This window comes from Pseudorasbora parva, chromosome 7 (genome assembly GCF_024679245.1).
Source record: "Pseudorasbora parva isolate DD20220531a chromosome 7, ASM2467924v1, whole genome shotgun sequence".
NCBI lineage: Eukaryota > Metazoa > Chordata > Actinopteri > Cypriniformes > Gobionidae > Pseudorasbora > Pseudorasbora parva.
In genome coordinates, this window is record NC_090178.1 from 26524243 (window position 1) to 26545053 (window position 20811).

Here is a 20811-nt window from a genome sequence, read left to right on the forward strand (position 1 = left end):
TTAGTTGGAGACAGATCTGTCATGCACATACACTAATGGTGGTCTAACAAACTATTCAGTTGTAAAACATGAATGAGTCCTGGCATTATCATGCTTCCCAGGAAAGATGTCATCTTGATGCCATTACATGTCTGTACAATTCCAATACACACCTCCACGTCAGTGTCACCCATAGCGTTTAAACTGATGCACCCTCATCCCGTGACAGATGTTTGCTTTTTCACCTGTCACTGATGAAACTCTGGATGGTCCTTTTCGTCTTTGTGACAGAACTCAGTGTCCAAAAACAAGCTGAAGCGTAGACTTGTCTGACCACAGGACACATGTCCACTGTGTTTTGGATCATCTGAGATGAGCTTGGCCCTAGAGAACATCTTTGTTTGATGTATAGCTTTCTCCTTGCGTAGCAGATTCAAGTTGCTTTCAGACTGTGTTAAGTGACAACGCTTTTCCAAAGTGGCTTCCCATGTGGCTTCTTATGCAATGCCTTCTGAGGACGCACATTCAACAAAGGGTTTTCTGCCTTGCCCTTCATGTACTCAGATTTAAAAGGGTTCCCTGAATCTTTCACAACATTATGTTAGATGGTGAAAGAACTAAATACTTTATAATCTTACTTTGAGAAATGTGAAATGTGTATTGTTTGACATTTTCACATGAAATTTGGCGAGCCATGACCAGGCCCACACGGAATCTGCGTGCATGAGCAGATTTACGCAGATGGCCCCACTTTATATTAGGTGGCCTTAAGTACTGTGTACTTGCATCAAAAAAATAAGTACAATGTACTTACTGTGTTCAAATTGTTGCTGATACTTAGCTGGGATTCGGGTAAAGTTAGGGCCAGGTGTGGTGGTATGGGATAAGTTTAAGGATAGTGTTAGGTGTAAGGGAAGTGCCAACTGTGTAATTACAAATGTAACTACAGAAATGAATTACAGATGTAATTAAATGCAGGTATTTTTTTAAAATGTAAGCACAATTTATGTACACAATAAGTGCATTGTATCACATGATTAATTAAAATGTTAGTACATAGTAGTTAAGGCCACCTAATATAAAGTGGGTCCCCACAGATTGTAGGGCCCGTCATTTGAGCATACACCATCGCGTGTGTGATTGTGAGGGGTTGTAGGCTGCACTTATTGATGTGAGAATTTTTAGTGAGAGAGATTCTAAAATAAAATTGATCACAGGGGAGTTAAGAAAATGTAACTTGTCTTCAAAAATTACTTATTTATAGCTACTTAAGTAGTTCATTTATTTACTTCGGTAGGTATTTATTTATGTTGCTCTATTGTTGAAAGATATGAAATTGTTTATTTAATGATTTGTCTACAATACAATTGATGGATGTAGCCTACAATAAGAGATCAAGCTTGATTTAAAAAACAAGTTCTATTTGGATTTGGATTGTAAATCTTAAATAAAAGTTAAGAAGTGATTTATTGTAGTTGTAATGCTTTCAGATCTTTTTAACACATTTAAAACCATTCCGCATTATTCCTCAGATTTTTAAAAAAATTCAGCGCAGAAATCAAAAAAAAAAAAAAAAAAAAAAAGATTCTCTGTGGCCCTGGCCATGACTCATCTTTGCTTGATGCTCCATCTGTACCCAAACATGATACACTCACCTGTTAATAATTCACCTGCTAAGTGTGGACTGTTTCAAAACAGTTTAACTCGGATATTCTGTAATCTTTACACTTTTATTTGGCCTTTTGTCGCAGCTTTTTTAGAGTGTGTTGCAGCCATCAAAATCAAAACTTGTTTATATTTACAAATTGTATATTACTTTTTTTTTGTTGTCAGTAAAATAAAGGCTAAAGAGAATTAACAAATCACATATTCTTGATTTTATTCGATTTTTGCATGTCCAGATATACTGAGGCTGACCTTAATGATTTACTAATTAATGACAGAAAATTATAGAGCATTTTAAACAACTTTTTTTTATTCAGTTTTCATGGATTTGTCCTGAATTTCTGATATAACTTAGCAGTCCCACTTGGTCGGTTAGTTTGATCTTTTTTGGTTTACAGTTTACAGTTTGACTACTCATGGGTAAAGTATTGTGTAAGCGCTATGTTTCTTTTTTGGATTTAACAAGTCACCAGGGACCTAATAAGTTACTGCTCATTCACATAGAAATATCTAATTGTCCTCTCAATGTAGAATTTGACTACATGAAACTCATTAACCCTAAAAACCTATATAATTAAGCATGTAAAAGCAGAAAGATATGTTCAGTACACTTCAAATAATAATCTCAACTGCTATAAGAGAAGTCTATGACTTATATCTGATTATTTAAAATCACATAGGCCTATTTAAAAATAGCCAGATGATGGAAAGCCAAGTCTTGCCCACAAATTCACAAATGCGATTTCACAGCTGTCACACCTGCACATCTACAGTCTTCAATATTCTAGGGTGGGAGGAGTTGAGAGGACATGAAAGTGGATAATCATGTTGTAATGAATCCAGTGTGCACCTGTTCAGCACACTGTCAGCTTCCGTTATACTCCTGCCTCAAGATCCCAAGATCATCTCTCACAGTGAGTACCTCCATCACTTTTTAGCCTATAATCTTAAACATCATTGTTGCTAGTTTATTGCTTTAGCTTATTTCTTATATATAGTTTGGTGACTTCCATGTTCACTGAAAGAGTTAATACTATTTAAATGTTTTTTTGTTTTTTTACGTAAGGCTTGTGCATTTAAACAGGACTCTTATTTAAGTTTCAGATACATGTGCATTAGCAGATCTATAAGTGCATTTGTTAAAACGTCTACTATTATGGAGATGATTGTAAATACATTGTAAAAATCTCTTATCTCTTAAGATCTATTGAGTGAGTATTTTTACTTGCTCTAACACCCCCACAATGTCCTCTATTGGTGTAACCTAATGTAGTCAGTAATGAGGTATATTCAATATTTGTTAGAATAAATAATACCAGTTAATTTACATGTAGCCACGTTAAATGCACTTTTATGATACTTTTTTTTTTAATGAAAAAAAATGTTGGTTACTGTGCTATGTTTTTATAAAGGTTAAAGAATTTATTAGACACAAAACTAATTATGTTTTTAAAAGAGTAATCTTTGCAAGATAACATTAATACTGGCAGTAAAAAAATTCCAACAGACATGGAAAATGCATGAAAAATTATGTACATTTAAAGGGTTCATTTATTATGAGGCAGACTAATTTTGCCTATTATGAGGCAAAATATTTGAGCAAAATATGTAATTGTAGGCTTAGTTCTCCAATGAAAATATTACAACATAATGCACTAGGGCCAAAATAAGATAATCAAATGAAAGGAAACCCAATCATCGGTAAAATTGTACTGATTTGCCTTGACATACAGCTACGCTGGGTCAGAAGTAAAAGCTGTTTTTCTAAAGCTGTATTCCAGTGAGAGTGATCACACACAGGTAGTATCCTAGCGATCATCCCAAATCCTCACAGGTATACGTTAGAACAATGTCTGCAGTACCTGAGAGTCGGTTGGCATGCCTACAAAAACCAGTCCAAAACACAATACAACAGGGACGCTTTATAACAGGAGGAGACTGGTATGGTTCTGGTTTTTGCGTTAAAATGATTACATACTCCACATTTTACTGTAAATATTTCTGGTGACTTTCTATCTTATTATTTTGTATTGTATTGCTGTTGAAACATCATGCCTGCATTAGATAAATGATTTGAGTATCTACAGTTTGATTTTTGTTCCTGCATATTTAAATAATACAAGCTATGCAAACATTAATGCAACTGAAACTGTTTTGCATGTAATCAGATTTGTCTGAATCGTCCGTCTGATGATGACATTTCAGATAATAAAGCTGTCACTGATATCTAGATACAGTATGTGCAGGAGAGCTTTACCTAATATGATTACTTTCAATGTATGTGTGCCTTTATTGCAATGCGATGAATTCACTGAAATCTTCTACATTCATATTAGAGCCTCATCTGGAGAAAGAGAACAGGGAACAACGTGATGGGGTTTTATAGAGAGGGTTTGATCCTCTCTCTTCTAGTCCAGTGGGCTACAGGTAAACTAGTTTAATAGTATCACAAATATATAGAGTTTTTATTATTCATGTCATCATAAATATTTGGTGTATGCTATTATTCTATACAGCAATATCCCTAAGTGTGATGTCATCAGATATGCCTGATCGTAACCAGTCATCAGTAGACTTTCCGAAACTTCCGGCAGACTTCAGGGAAATGGCCAAGAAACTGGTAACATACCACAAGATAATTGGTTGCATCTCATATACTGAAAACAATATAATAATGTAAATAGCTAGGTGATTCCTCAACTATTCACACTACTGAAAGATTCTACACCATAATTTTTAGGAAGAAAAAATAGCCTTTTTTGGAAAAAAATCACTGACTGTTTTCTCTTGCTGAGGCTAATTTCATAGCTAGCTTGTTATATATCCTTAACGGGAACAATTTTTGCACAGTTTAACAAGATTACAGCATCGATTAGAAAAGATGCACAATAAAATACCCTCTTCACTGTTACGGTGTGGTAGGCAAGGAGAGGAGATGAGGATATATGTACAGCTTGTACTTTTATTAATTGAAATAACAAGAATAAAACAGGAATCAGTCAGAAGGCAGAAACACAACAATAATAATGATAATAATAATAATAATAATAATAATAAAACAGGAACCAAGGGAACAAAGGAAACATGAACTAAAGACAGGGAAATAAGAATTTTCACACTAAGAGGAAGAGGAACAAAGAACAACACAGAACATGACATTCACAAGTGATATTTACCTGTATTTCCTTCACACATCACATGACTGCCATATTCCCATATTCACGACTACAGCTACAGTCTTAATGAAATTGATTTAAGCAATAAAATGGCATTTTTTTAGCTTGATCTTGATTTATATATATATATATATATATATATATATATATATATATATATATATATATATATATATATATATATATATATATATATATATATATATATATATATAATTTTTATTTTTCTAAAGGGGGGCAAACCCTATAACCCTATTAACCAACAATACATTGTGTGTGTTTATGTGTGTAAGTCTTATTCAGAAGAATAAATTGCACTTTACACTTATATTGTTTCATAATTGAATTTCCTTGACAGATGATCACATGCTCCATGAAAGGTAAAATATCTGAACGCATACAGCCACATTTGCCATTATCTCTTAGTTTGAACACATTGGGTTTAACATAATCATGGTATCAAAGTGACTTATGAGTTACACCTGTACTTAATACAATAAATTATGTAGAGTGTTATATTACATAAACCATATGCAAATGCAAGTGGAAACCATGCAGGATATATTTGCTTATTATCAGCCAGAAAGAAGTTCTATTTGAGCCATCCCATGCTGTGAAAAAAAAGTATTAATCTACTATTAAACATCATAATTTGCTAAACTTTTATCATAAATCCAATTTGATATTTGGAAGTCAGATTGTAATTAGTGTGTGTGTGTGTGTGTGTGTGTGTGTGTGTGTGTGTGTGTGTGTGTGTGTGTGTGTGTGTGTGTGTGTGTGTGTGTGTGTGTGTGTTTTTGTGACATATCAGGACAAAAATGTGTATAATGACATGTGTATGACATAGGTATTACAGAAAAGGGTGACATATGAGGACATTACCCCATGTCCCCACTTTTCAAAATGCTTATAAATCATACAGGATGAGGTTTTTTGAGAAAGTAAAAATGCAGAATGTTTCCGTGATGGGTAGGTTTAGGGGCAGGGGCAGTGTAGGGGGATAGAAAATACGGTTTGTACAGTATAAAAACCATTCCGGCTATGGACTGTCCCCACAATTCACAAAAACAAACGTGTGTGTGTGTGTGTGTGTGTGTGTGTGTGTGTGTGTGTGTGTGTGTGTGTGTGTGTGTGTGTGTGTGTGTGTGTGTGTGTGTGTGTGTGTGTGTGTGTGTGTGTGTGTGTGTGTGTGTGTGTGTGTGTGTGTGTGTGTGTGTGTGTGTGTGTGTGTGTGTGTGTGTGTGTGTGTGTGTGTGTTTCTCAGTCATGCGTTGGGTCTTTTGTTAAATGATGTGGTTTTGTTTTGTTTTAGGTTACCGTGTGCCTGTAATGAACAATTCACTGAACAGGTAGACTGCCACTGAAATGATGATGTATTGCCAGGTGTATATTTGAATACTAATGATCACATTTCATTACATGGAAAACATATTTTCCCTTTTATCTCTAAGCTCATACGCACAGAAACAAAACCAGATGATGGAGAGCCCCTTCTCTATGTTTCAAGAGCTTCTCTCCTCACTCCCTCCATCCTTCTCCATCCTTCGCTCCAATCAGTCCAATGACACAGCAGAAGAGCAGGGCCAAGTCTGGGTAACTCTCACTATTCCAAACACACTCATATGGTTACCTTCTAACTGGGGGCTTTCAGTTGACTGATTTTGTTGTTAAAAAGCACTTATAGTTAATACAGACTAACTCTAACCCAATGCCTAATCCCAGGCCAACAATACAACTTTTCGCAACTTTAGAAAAGACTTTTTATGAAACATTCATAGTGTTTTTTTTCTCTCTTCATATTTAGACAACTACATTGTTTGCCAAATAAATATGCTTACATACTGAGAGATACAGGAAAACACTCATATATCTTTATTCTACCTTTATTTTATTTTAATTCAGAACATTGCTAAGAAGATGGAGAATTGCACCACTATGGGCCATATGGTTGCGCTTATAAGGAACACTACGGTTAGTTTTAAATATATATATATATAGATATAACTAGAATTAAGTTAGTTAAATTTGGTAACTCTTATGGCCTCATTGTCACCTTCCTTTGGTGGCAAAATTACAGTAACATACCTTCCTCTATTTATTTATTTTTAACATTTGCGCTCTCAGGACAGCCCTCGTTGTTTTCTGCGGGCATTCATGGCTCCTCTTTCCTGGATAGCCATTGTGCAGAACGGAACAGACCTCAACAAAGAGGATCTAACACAGCTTTTATGGGTGGCTAAACCTTTCTTAGAAACAATGCCTCCATCTAGCTTTGCTTTGCCAGCATTTTCACAAAGCTCTCACCTGGCTGAAATGTAAGTTTATTCCCCTTTATAAAACTCAAGTGACTGATCATATGGAGTACCTTTACCTTATTCTACAAATTTGATGTCAAAATTTGTTTCTCTGTTTGTGTGTCATCTCACGTCCCTCATTATGCTCAAGGATGAAGTTGTTTAGTGAGGTGTTCAGCGTTCTTTCTGAGGAGCAGAGGGATGAGATTATAGGGTGGGTCAAAGAGAGAGTTGCACAAAATGAATTTAACTGCAGCCTGAAAGCACCTGCGTCAAGCATCCTTGCTTCTAAACCACTGAAAAAACCTAGCATGCGTAAGTTTTGAGTAACCTATAAGCTTTTATCAGAACAGATTTGAATAATTTGTGATGTGATGCCATGCCATACCATACCATACTGCAATATGTAATATAATACTAATGTATGGTCAATATAAGACCCAAATAATCTAGTCACCAATTTTCTTGACCAATATAGCAAATGGCCCACCTGTCAATGCGGTGACTATGATGATGAAGAGACCAGGTTCTAAAGCGATGGACCCTCCTGCAATGAAAGGTAAATTAAAAAGTGGATGGAATAACTGAAAACCAGAGGTGGACAGTAACTAAGTACATTTACTTGAGTACTGTACTTAAGTACACTTTTTGAGGATCTGCCCTTTACTTGAGTATCATTTTTTCTGGAAAGACTTTAACTTCACTACATTTGAAAGAGAAAAATCTCGTACTTTTTGCTCCACTACATTTCTATTAAGGTCCTCAAAGTAAAAAGTTGTTTCTGTAGCAGCTTTTTAAGTCAGTGGAGGATTTTTTTTTTCTTTAAAACGGGTTTGGGTTTTTGCAGAAAGCCTGTCAGGAATCACTCTTGTAGGCTCAAGTGGAGTTCAATGATTTCCCAGCATTTTTGAACACTGATTTATAGTTTATAGCAAAAGGGAGGAAGACGGATGCTGCCTTTTACGTGCTATTGGAATTATCGTAAATACGAGTTTCCGAGATAAAAATTGCACGTGAATGCCCTCTGATGTCGTGTTTAACACTGGGAAGTTCGGAAATAATTTTGATACCCAAGTTCCCGAGATGGGCCTGGCATAACCGTTAGAAATGGCTGATAGGAGACGATCTGCTGTGGCAGGTGTTTTATTCGTTTTTTTCCCACTACAATTTAATTGTCTTGTCTTGTTGTCAAAGTAGAACATATTCACATAAATTAATAATCATTTGAAGCATATTGTGTATTTTAAACACATCGAAAATCGCATGTAGTTGACCATCATTCCAGAATAGTGAACAAGCTTACTATCTAACGTAGATAGTGTGGTAAAAGTAGCTATACAATAGGATCATGTATGGCTGAAAACTATTGCCATTTTAGTCTTTAAAGGGGGGGTGAAATGCTGTTTCATGCATACTGATCTTTTTACACTGTTAAAGACTTGGAATCCCATACTAAACATAGACAAAGTTTCAAAAGTTAAGGTGGACGTTTGATGGGAGTATTTCTTTGTCAAAAATACTACTTCCGGTTAGTCATAAGTTTCGGCAAGTTTTTTGCGATCATGCGTCCCCTTTGACGTTAATGGGGGCGGAATTTCCTTGTATGGGCCGTACGGACAATTCTACCGGAAGAGCGTGAGAGAGAGAGGGGGAGTGCGAAAGTAACAGGCTACGCCCATCAAAGCGCTGGCTCGTAGGCTGCGCTCCACAGGTAATGTGCACAATTAACAATGTCACCAAAAAAGTGCGTTTTTGGTTGCCAGACCAAGACAGTCCTGCACAGATTTCCCAAAAACCCCGCGGTAAGGCAACAGTGGATGGAATTTGCTTTTCCGGATCAGCAACTGAGTTGCGCGAATGTTTATATCTGTTCGCTGCATTTCGGTGCCGACTGTTTCATAAACAAGGCCCAGCTTGACGGCGGATTTTCCAATCGCCTAATGCTGAAGGATGGAGCAGTCCCAACGATAAAGGTCCCAACGTTAGAACCGCAGGCGGTGAGTGAGACTGCTTCAAATATCTGTGTCTATGCTCATCAAGTAGCCCAAACATGATCACGTATAGTTACTATATATATTACTATATATAGAAATTGATCAATGGAGCATGTGATGTGTAGTGCGTGTACATTTGTTTAGCTGGCCACTAACTTTATGTTTGTGTATTGTAAAAGCACTCCAAACAACAATACACAAAGAGGGGGGAAATATGTTGAACTAAATAAGCGCGCTTCTTCATTTAAATGCGCTACTATTCCGTGTCTTTCTATGTAAACACTAACTTAGCCTGCCGTGCAAAACCAGTCCGCTTACTAACGTTACAATTGTCTACACAAACCACGCGTAAACACACACACACACGTGCACAACTGCACTTCTCACATGTACACCTTCAAAGACAAAAATATGACGATATAATTCAAGTATAAATATGTAAATAACACAAGTCGCTAAGCATATTATATAATTAGTGTATAACTTGTACCACATAGAGACGTCCTGCTCTAGTCGTTTTTGCTGCTGCTCCTGTTCAACTGCAGCCTCTGGGTCTGATTCCGGATCATAGATGTATGGCTGTATCTGATTAAAAGCCATATTTTTATTTTGAATAAAGTTTTTCCCACTGTTAGGGATGACACAGCTTTACGACGCACTCAACACAATAGCAGCAGCGCGCACACGTCATTATTTAGCTCCGCTCACACGATACGCCCCCACCCGCTCGGCTTTTTTCGGAAAGACTCGGAACAGCGCATCTTTCTTATATAATTATTAAAAAAATAAAGACTTTTCGGAGATATGCAGGATGCAATGCTACTCTATAGGTACTCAAGATTGACATGACACTGACTGAAACTGAGTGTTTCACCCCCCCTTTAAGCAGCGTTTTCTTGTCTACATTATGCCTTGTGAATGTGATTATAAACAATATGCTTTCATGTTGCTATATGTTTGCCAGTGATTCTATGATTTTCTGAGACCGGGAAATGACTGAAATGGTTATAGTTAAAATAACATTTTCCCAAGACGCACAAAAGTATGAACCTAACGTCATCCATTCTTTCCGACAACAAAGCGCCTGAACACAACAAGGTCGTAATCACGACTTCTGAAGTGGGAAGTAGGAAACTTCCGATAACACGTGAAGGCAGCAGTATTGAGTATTCACATCAACAAAGTTGATTATTTCTTAAGTGAACAAAAACAGTTGGGCAATATCAGATGTGTGTCAGTGTATAGGATCTGTGCATTCTTCCTTAAAGTGACAGCAGCTTTGTAAAGGGCTTTTTAACTTTTACTTAAATTAGTTTAAGTTAGTCATATGCTAGTATGTCGGTTGTAGCATCACTGGCTGGTTTAAACCATGATGTATTGTGTGCATTTATACAACAATAATAAAATATTGTGTTGACATAAAAAAGGAAGTTACTTTTGATACTTAAAGGGTTAGTTCACCCAAAAAGGAAATTGATGTCATTAATGATCGTTCCACACCCGTAAGACCTCCGTTCGTCTTCGGAACACAGTTTAAGATATTTTATATTTAGTCCAAGAGTGTGTGCAAGTGAATACACACTATACTGTCCATGTCTATAAAGGTAATAAAAACATCATCAAAGTAGTCCATATGTGACATCAGTTGGTTAATTAAAAACCTTTCTGGACATATAGTGTGTATACACTTTCATTCGAGGAACAGAAAAGCTCTCGGTCTAAATCTGAAATATCTTAAACTGTGTTCCGAGGATGAACAGAGGTCTTATGGGTGTGGAATGACATTAGGGTGAGACATTAATGATATAAATTTCATTTTTGGGTGAACTAACCCTTTAAGTACTTTTGAAAACATATACTTCTGTACTTTTACTTAATTTAAAATCTGTATTTACATCTTTTACTTGTAGCGGAGTAATATTTGACTAGTAGTACTTTTACTCAAATAATGAAGTTCTGTACTTTGCCACCTCTGCTGAAAACAAATGGGAAAGAAAAGATAACAAATACATAGACAGAAAAGCATGTGGTGGAAAGAATAGAGGAGACCTGCAATGATACATCATAAACTGAAGATAAACATTACAGATATATGAAGAGAGAAGAATTATTAACTACATTAAAATTATTTAAATGAGTTTTTATTTTTATTCTTATTTAATATTATTAAATTGTATTATATTTATTTATTTATTTATTTATTTTGACTCTTTTTTTAATTAGAAAGTGCTTTGCAAGCAATTATTAAACATTTGTCTGTCTGTCTATCTGTTTCTTCTCAACCACAGTCCCTAAATGTCCTCCCGGATTTCTCTGGCTGAAGGGTGGGATTTTGCCAATGATTGGGCCTTTCCTATCCCGACTACCTTTAGAGGAAGTAAAGACCATCCCTAAAGAACAGGTCCGTGTCTGTGACATGACATGCAAACTAATATCATAACTCTTATAAGAATTGTTATATGGTATTTGTGTCTCAGAGCCAGCCATACTAACACAATCTAAATCCAAAACTGAGCAAATTCAATGACTATGATATTCTTCATCTTTCTCAGCTATGTGAGTTTTTCAGGACTCCGGATTTCTCTCCATCTTTTCAAGATGTTAGTGGAATACAGCCCGCCCTGGGCCGGATGCTTTTTCAACGCTTAAAACAAGAGTGTTCCAGTAGTGACAATTTCACTCAATACATGGACAGGTTAGGATCTGCATCTACATGTGTGTTAAGTGCATGTCTGTAGTAAATTATATTCAATTTAAAAGAAGTGATACACTGATTACTCTGGAACCCGTTGCAGCTCCATGGTAAAAATAAAAAGGTTAATAGAAATAGTTAAAAACATTCTGCCACACTTGCAATTACAAAATTTAAAGTCATATAGTGAAATATAAAGTCACAATTACATTTTTGTTTTAAGTCTATGGACTGTAAATAGAAGAACATCTTCAAAACATATTCAATCCCCTTTCATTAACTTCTTCCTGTTTTCACAGATTGGGCTCACTGTCTTGTTTTTTTGATGGTGCACTGCCTCTGAATCTGAATCTTAGTAGAAAACTTCTGTCTCAGATTGATGCCTGTAAAAACTCTGAAATAGACAAGGTCAGAACTGTTACTTTATTAAATTAGTGTTGATCCCAAATATTTGTGGCCTAACTGTAATCTTATTGTCAATCCTACTCAACCTTCCCTCAGGTGAAGAGACAGTTAGTACAGAACATTCTGGAGAAAGATGATGGTTCTTCCACTCCTGAGATGCTCCAGTCTCTGGGATCCTCTGTGTCTGTTCTTTCCCTTTCCAGACTTTCCCGCCTCAACCCCGAGGACCTGAGCAAAACCCTCAGCAGTTTGAGCCAGGCCAAATGGAGCCCAGCTCAAGCTAAAACTCTGGCTCATAAACTGTTGGAATCTGCTAAGGTTTGATATTCTGCTCAGCTTTTGTGAACTGTTTTTGTTTCTTGATTTACCCATGTATTGTTTTCACAAGAATGTTTTCTCTTGTAGAATATAAGTGGTGAGAAGCTGCTGTCTCTGGGTTCGATGGTGAGAGGGGTGGCCAGCGACGTCCTCAAAAATGTGAACGCAAAAGGTCTGCTGGGAAATGAAGCCCTGAAAACTATGAGTGAGAAGATGTCCTCCCTACAAAGAACAGCATTACTGGAGGCGGTAAGAATAAGATGAGTTTGTTTAGAAAGAGATGGATGGCCCCTTCTTGACACACACACACTCTCACTCTCTCTCTCTCTCTCTCTCTCTCTCTCTCTCTCTCTCTCTCTCTCTCTCTCTCTCTCTCTCTCTCTCTCTCTCTCTCTCTCTCTCTCTCTCTCTCTCTCTCTCTCTCTCTCTCTCTCTCTCTCTCTCTCTCTCTCTCTCTCTCTCTCTCTCTCTCTCTCTCTCTCTCTCTCTCTCTCTCTCTCTCTCTCTTTGTCAACTCCTCAGTTCCGCCGTGATGTGAATGCGTCTGATCTGGTCAAGGGATTGCCAGATTCTCTTCTTTCTTCTCTGTCTCTGTCCACGCTGGACAAGGCTAACCTCAGCTCTGTGGACCAACTGCAGGGACGCGGCTGGACTCCTGCTCAAGTACACAAACTACACAATGAAACAAAAATCAAAATCTATTACAATTCCATCAATTTTCTCTATTTTTTTCTTTTCTGTAGTCGGCTTTTCTTTTAAAGAAGATTTTGGGTAATGCGATCAACCTTGGTGAATTACGGTGAGACTCTTTATGATTGTAACATAATAATTTTTTTATCTTAATAATAAAATGTATTCTTTTTTTAACACTGGAGAGAGAAAATCTTAAATAAATAATAAAAATATATATATATATATATATATATATATATATATATATATATATATATATATATATATATATATATATATATATATATATATATATATATATATATATATATATATATATATATATATAAACTAAATGAAAATAGTACTACATAAATTTAAATCCCTTTAATGAAACTGGCACTACATACAACTAAATCTCAATTATTTCATCTTGTATAAAACATATACTTAATACATAACATATGTTGTCCACATAAGAAGCAGTATCTTGATCAAGCTCACTGTGCTTTAAACAGGAAGCTGGGTCAGGCTGTACAAGGTCTCACCTGTGAAATGATTGAAAAAATCAATCGAACTGATGCTTTGGATATGGCACAGACACTTGACAAATCCTGTGTGTGGCTCTCCAGAGTTCAAGTAAACATTATATATTCATCCATTCTCCCAACACACATTCTTTCATAAGCTCTGCCACTTTTACATGATAAAATCACCAGCAAAACAAAATTTGATTTTTTCATTTTTTTTTCATTCTCAGATTCGCTGTGCAGCTCAAAAACTCTTTGCAAGTCTGGAGGAACAGAGACCAGGATATTTCAGTGACATTAAAAACACTGAGCTCCAGGCCATCCCAGCTCTCCTGCTCATCTATCTACCGTAAGAACAGAACAGTGCTATTTAACATAAATTAAAATTTAGATGCTCACTAATTATTCAATTTATATTAAGTTTAAATCATATGCTAAGACGGGCGGGATGTTCTTTTTCTTTAATTTCCCCTCTCTCATGTATCCACACTGTCATGACATGTTCAGAGTGGAGAAAATTCAAAACCTGTCAGATGCTGTGTGTCCTGCTTTCATGGAGAAGATGAATCAAGTGAACCTGTCGTATCTGCCAAACAATTCTCCAGCACGCTATGCACTTACCAGAAGGGCCATCGGCTGTATGGTAATACGTGCACAATCGCACACATTCTTAAACAGCCCCTAAATAGTTATTTGTTTGTTGTTAAGTATTATCCAGTAGTTGAATAAGACCATGTGACATCAGCGTAAAAAGATATTCCTGACAGGAACTACTGCAGGCACTCTAATAATCTGTCTCCTGTATCTGTGCAGACGGGGAACGTGTCTGCTGTGTCTGCAGCAGATGTTTTGTCTCTAGGCCCTCTGGTGTGTGAGTTAGACCCAGCCTGGATCTCCTCTCTGAACCCCGCGACTCTGAACTCCACCCTGCAGGCTCTTGCATCCTGTCAGTATATCCAACAGCAGTACAGAGAGAATCTGTTCAGACTGCTTACGGGCACATACGGGTAAAGCCGTCACACAAACCACAGTGGGTTCACACAACCCACAATCTCACACATAACCTCAGACCTCAGATCCCACATCACTGCTTTTCCATTTTTTCATTGTTAAAGAGACTATGCCTGCTGTGGCTTTAAGAGAAGAGCATTTTAAACATTTGGAAACAAATATTTTTCCAGGCGCATGACTAAATTAAACATTTTGCATTGCTGGTAATAATATTTTTGTCTTTTGATTTGAACAAGGGACCCTGCTTACTGGTCAGAGGAGGACATGAGGGCACTTGGTCCTCTTTTGTTACTTAATGACACTGCTGTTGAAAAGCTGCCATCCAAAGTAAGAATCTCATTTATTTATTTCACAGGTGATTTATTTATTGAATGCATATTGGTTCCTTAATTTTATTTTGAATGGCACTTTTAGTCCATTCTCCAGTATTTATAACTGGCAAATATTATTTTTCTCCACAATCTTACAAAATAATATTTTTTGTTCCTTTTATTTACCAATCTATCCCTTCTGTCTTGCAGAGCTGGCTGAAGTCATATCTGTCAGACCTGATGGATAGTATGCCCAGTCAGCCTGCGGTTCCTCCTCCAAAGGAATTCCGCTCTTGGTTTGATCTTTCGGCACTTCGCCGCAAACTTTTTGAGCTCAAAACGAGCAGCGCATTACAAAGTCGTAGGAAGCGTGAAGGTATGTGTGCCAGAAAGTGCATAATATGGTAGATAAACAATATCAGTCACACTTTAGATTAGGGTCCAATTCTCAATTGTTAACTAACTATTAAATACGATTAACCTCAATAAACTCCTTATTAATAGTTAGTTAGGTAGTTGTTGTTAGTATTGGGTAGGATTAAGGGATACAGAATAAAGTCATGAAAAAAAAGGCATTAATATGTGCTTTATAATTATTAATAAACAGACAATATCCTAGTAATATGCATGCTAATAGGAAACTATTTAAAGGGATAGTTCACTTTGAAATTAAATTTTGATATGTTTTAGCTTACCTCATGGGCATCCGAGATGTAGGAGTATTTGTTTCCCCAGTAGTTTCAATTTTGATCATTTTAGGCCAAACCGTTCTTGTCTGTGCCTCACATAATGCAGGTCTATGGTCACCACCTCAAAGAGCATACACAGAGAAGTCCAAATTTAACAATCCCCATCGTAAATACACACTGATGGCCTAAGACACGAAACGAGCGGTTTGTGTGAGAAAACGAACAGTATTTATGTAGTTTTTACCTCTTGTACACCACTACGTCCGACTGCTCCGAGGGCGCGCGTGCGTGTTTCCTGTGGTGTACAAGAGGTAAAAACGATATAAATACTGTTCGTTTTCTCACACAAACCGCTCGTTTCGTGTCTTAGGCCTTAGTGTCTTGCTAAAACATATCAAAATTTAATTCAAAAGTGAACTATCCCTTTAATACTGAGAATTGGACCTTAAACTAAATTGTTACCACAATATCTTTGTGAAATCAGACAGTTGCAGATATATGTTCTTACTATTCTCAAAGAATAACCAAAAGCGGAAATATTAATGAACTTTCTATCTAAAAAGATGCCATTGTCTTGATTTTCATTTTCTGGCAGTTGCGGTTTCTCCTATAGTGTCTATTCTAGAGCCTACACTCAATTATATTGAGGACCTAAAACAGGGGAATGTATACTGGACTCCCACCCAGTTCAGTAAAATGACCGTTCAGACTTTCAAAGATGCCATGCCAACATTAGGAGAGATAAACAACTACAGCACAGAACAACTGGCTGCACTCAGAGCAAAAATTGTGGAGGTACACACACACACACACACACACACACACACACACACACACACACACACACACACACACACACATTACACTAATATTACATAAATTATTTGTACAACAGTAACTAAAACACATACATCTTGACAGTACAGTGTCAGTGTACATGTACAGTGGTCAAAGACAATGTCTGTTGTTTATGGCAGGCATGGGGTAGTGTGTCCATGTTGAATGAGTCCCAGATTACTCACCTGGGCTGCATATGCCAGAGTTTAAGTGCTGAAGAGCTTGGAAACCTCAGCATCGCCTCACTGGACACTTTGGAAACACTGACCACCTGCAACTTTACCCAGGCACAGGTAATGCAAAGAAGCACACATTCAGTCACCAAACTGTCTAGAATTTATATATGAAATATGGTAAATATGCTATGAAAGAAGTATGTATTTATTTATTCATGATACCATTCAAAAGTTAGGGGTCTGTAAGAAATGAATACTTTTATTCAGCGTGGGCGTTTTAAACTGATCAATAAAAACATTTGTATTTCTTTTTCAAATAATCATGAACAAAAATTTTATCACAGTTTTCATAAAACTATTAAGCAGCTAAATAATTTTCAACATTGACAATAAGAAATGTTTCTTGAGCACTAAGTCATCATATTAGAATGCTTTCTGATTTTTGATCATGTGACACTAAAAACTAGAAGAGTAATGATGCTGAAAATCCAGTGTTGCCATCACAGGAATAAATTACATTTTAAATACACTAAAAGGAAACCAGTAATTTTTTTGAAACTGTAATAATATTTCACAATATACTTGTTAATTACTGTATTTTTGATCAAATAAATGCAGCCTTGAGAGACTTCTTTCAAAAACCCTAAATCTTACCAACCCTAAACATTTGAATGGTAGTGTATTATTGATTGTCATTTAGCATAGATTAAAAATACAAAATCAAACACAAATAAGCAAAGCAGAAAAACATAACATATATTATGTCAACATAAATCATGAGTGTGATGGATTCTGCAGAGGACAGCAATCTGGCAAGCCTTTGAAAGGGTGACTGGAGTCAGCGTGGCTGGTCTAGGACGTCTGGAGATGGTGGGACTGGGACAGTTTATCTGTGGTCTACAACCTGCCCAGGTTGATCAGCTCAATTCCACCAGCTTCAGGTACTTAAACACTTGTGGTTATATTTTCATTTTCAAGTATGCTTATGTACACAGCAGCACAACAAAACTAGCTAAGCTTGTGATGTCCTGTGATATGTGTCTTCACCAGGGAGGCAGTAGAGACGGTGGGCCGTGCTTCTTGTCTCCTGAACGTGAGAGAGCGTCTTAAGGAAAAGGCAGCGGCTGCATTTGGAAAGCCAGAAACTTGGACTGAAGCTCAAGTTAGTGTACTGGGCAACATCATTGGTAAGGAAATCTACTTTAAGTTTAATATATTTAACTAGTTTATGTTTAAAATGTGAGAACTGGCTTTATCATTGAATGTCTCTCTAGCTGGTCTAAGCACCGTTGAGCTGGGACGTCTAAATTCAACCGTCTTGCCATTCATTCAGCCGTCCGCCATCCCTCTCATACCCTTGGATCGCTTGGCTGTAAGTTTTCTCTCTTTTTTTGCAAACTTTTCTTTTAGTTCCTGGTTCAGTTATTGTCATGTATCTTATGTTGCATCAGTTCTTAAAGGTGCAGTAAGTGAATTCTGAGAAACACTGTTGCAAGTGGATCGGTGCGAGCACCACAACACTGTAAAAGAATTAACTTTGTACAAAAAAAAAAAAGTGTGTTTACTGTAAAAAAAAAAAAAGTTGAAATGACTGATTTTTGACTGATGGTCAGGTGATAATGACAACATGGCAAATGTACTTACCATATAGCATACAACATACTTTTAATGATCCCTTATTCAAAATAAGTACCTACTCAAGAGTGTGCGATTTTAGACGAAGCCGTTACAATTACCCTTAGCTGACAGACTTGTGGAAGAGCCCTTTGTGAATGGATTCAGGTGTTCACTTTCATTTGGAATGCGAACGCCCCTACAAATGGCATCCCCTTTCCCGAAGTGCTCTTCAAAGATGCAATTCGGAATTCGCCCAATTAAGTTATTGTTGTAATTTGTGTTTAGGCACTGTCAGTCAGCCAGTTGAAGGCTTTGGGTCCTGATAATGCTGCCATGGTCACGGAGGCTCAGCGCGCAGGGCTGAGAGTCGATCAAAGGGCTGCACTGGATGAAGCCGTGGGACTGAAAACACGTGCTGAACTGCCCACTGTGAACTCCAGCACGAGCCCTGGTGGATTAGCCCCACTGCCACTAAAAGGAGGCAAGTGACAGGCGGAGGTTGAGCAAACCTGTTTGAAAAGCCAACAATCTTAGTTTCATTCAGAACAATTTTACATTTTGCTCAATTGGTGGCTGATCTCACTCTGAGATCGGTTTAAACCCTTATGACGGGGTGAGCTTAAGAGTGAGGTAAGGGGTGGTCCTTCATAATTAATCTTTTTTTTTATCTTACATTTTTGTATGATTCAATCGTACAAATTGATTGTCATATGAGATCGGGTTGGAAAAACCTGTGCTGGTGCCATTTGTCCAGAATGTACCCTAACCCTACAATGTGACTCAGTAAAAATAAAATAAAAATGAAGACCTGGTTTCAGACAGCTCAGATTAATGCTGCAGTCCGTAACTTTTTGCACTCTAGTGGTTAATAAACAGAACTGCATGCATCTTGCAGAAGAACATTGCAGCCGGAGTTACTTCTCTCTGTTTATGTCTATGGCGGATCACGCAGGGACTGTGCTCCTCCGCAGCGGTACCTACCAGTCTGGCCTGAAATAGTCCCAATATAAACACTTATTATAAGTTTACCATAATGATTCAGGGTAAGACAAAAACACGGTTTGGATAATGGATTCATGTTTGTACATTCTCATTATATAATTTTTGTAAATCTTGAACACAGAAAAAGTTACGGACAGCAGCTTTAAGCCAGGATTAGGCCTTCGTTCAATTAGTAAGTAGCTTTTATAAATGCACCTTAGAAATAAAAATGAATAATGTGCATCTTGAGACAAAACAATGGCACTGACATATTTTAATACATGCTTCCAGATAAAACGGCTTCATATTGCATTTTAGTCTGGGACTAGATTTAAACCTTCTATGTCAGGGGTTTTCAAACTGGGGTCCGGGGACCCCCAGGGGTCCTCCAGGAGGTTCTAATGGGTCTCCAGAAAAATGTCAGATAAGTCATTTTTAATTGAATGTTCTTCTTCAGGTTATACATCTTACATTAAGTATAGCCAATTTAAATTTGGAAACAATGTTGTATTTAAAATGTCCCACTTACTATTTATCTATCATTTTAAATATTTTTTTTTCATATAAAAATATATAGATGGATTTAAGGGGGTCCCCCATAAAAGTTCATCATATTTGGGGGTCCTTGGCATCATCGAGTTTGAAAACACCTGTTCTGTGAAACCTGAGGGGGAAATCTTCTACATAATGATTAGATGTTTCTCTTCCTCCCCCAGGCGCAGCAGTAGAGAGCATGACAGGATGTGCTCTCCTCATGCAGGCCATCGTGCTGATGTTACTTAGATACATTCTCTAAGAAGAAGGGTCAAAGGTCACAGGATGACATGTGTCAGGTGGTGGATTCACATGTTGGATGTATGATCATGTAAACCAGTAGATTAGTATCTGGACATTTAAGAATTGCTTTATTACTAAATTATTTGTAAAACTTAGTCATGGTTTGCTCATTTTAACTTAAGCCAAAGATAGTATGGCAAGTCAAGGGTTTGATAAAACTGGGGTCTATCCTATTAAATGTATTTTAGAGAGAACCTATATTTTATAATACTACTGTTTAGATCTTTTCAAAATGCTAAACTCATTATTCTATGACAGATATTAAATACTGTGCATACTTCATTACAAATAAATTATAAAATTATTTCATTCCAGTTGAATGTTTGTATTAGAGGTTGTTCTTTGGTAATAAATCATAATTTGACTTCCACACCCTTAAGTGTGAAACAGACTCACTGGTTTGCTTCTGATAACCTTAAATTCATGCCAACCTTCCTTCAGGTGCAAAAGCCACAAAATTGTCTCACCTACTTTGCCTGCCTACTGTTGACGGCTAAAAGTAAAGTTGTAGAGATCATTACACCTCATTTATCATCAAGGAGTTTAAAGTGAAATGGAAACATATTTGGTCTGCCAAACTACCAGATCCCTTGCAAATATCAGTTATCACAATAAAGCAAATAATGT

At 36.9% G+C, this 20811-nt stretch overlaps 1 protein-coding gene across 1 annotated transcript; it reads left to right on the top strand.

Moving 5' to 3' along the window:
- The first annotated feature begins 19 nt into the window (after positions 1–19).
- otoa (otoancorin) lies at positions 20–20554 on the top strand. Its single transcript, XM_067448820.1, has 30 exons — positions 20–2558; positions 3981–4071; positions 4161–4264; positions 5179–5200; positions 6133–6169; positions 6272–6413; positions 6723–6791; positions 6945–7135; positions 7266–7429; positions 7593–7673; positions 11397–11509; positions 11661–11803; positions 12100–12208; positions 12302–12523; positions 12611–12772; positions 13046–13186; positions 13267–13322; positions 13714–13834; positions 13956–14074; positions 14233–14368; positions 14539–14732; positions 14973–15063; positions 15258–15423; positions 16332–16531; positions 16714–16866; positions 17548–17690; positions 17800–17936; positions 18024–18121; positions 18652–18847; positions 20064–20554. Exons 1-30 carry the CDS (start codon positions 2454–2456, stop codon positions 20141–20143), a joined length of 3786 nt encoding a protein of 1261 aa, XP_067304921.1. The 5' UTR covers positions 20–2453; the 3' UTR covers positions 20144–20554.
- The last annotated feature ends 257 nt before the right edge of the window (positions 20555–20811 follow it).

Bases quoted from the DNA above. Each gene is read 5' to 3' on its own strand.
- otoa (XM_067448820.1), top strand. From the start codon at position 2,454: ATGAAAGTGGATAATCATGTTGTAATGAATCCAGTGTGCACCTGTTCA. The intron at 11,804-12,099 runs GTTAGGATCTGC...CTGTTTTCACAG, and splicing joins TTCACTCAATACATGGACAG to ATTGGGCTCACTGTCTTGTT. The intron at 14,075-14,232 runs GTAAGAACAGAA...TGACATGTTCAG, and splicing joins CTCCTGCTCATCTATCTACC to AGTGGAGAAAATTCAAAACC.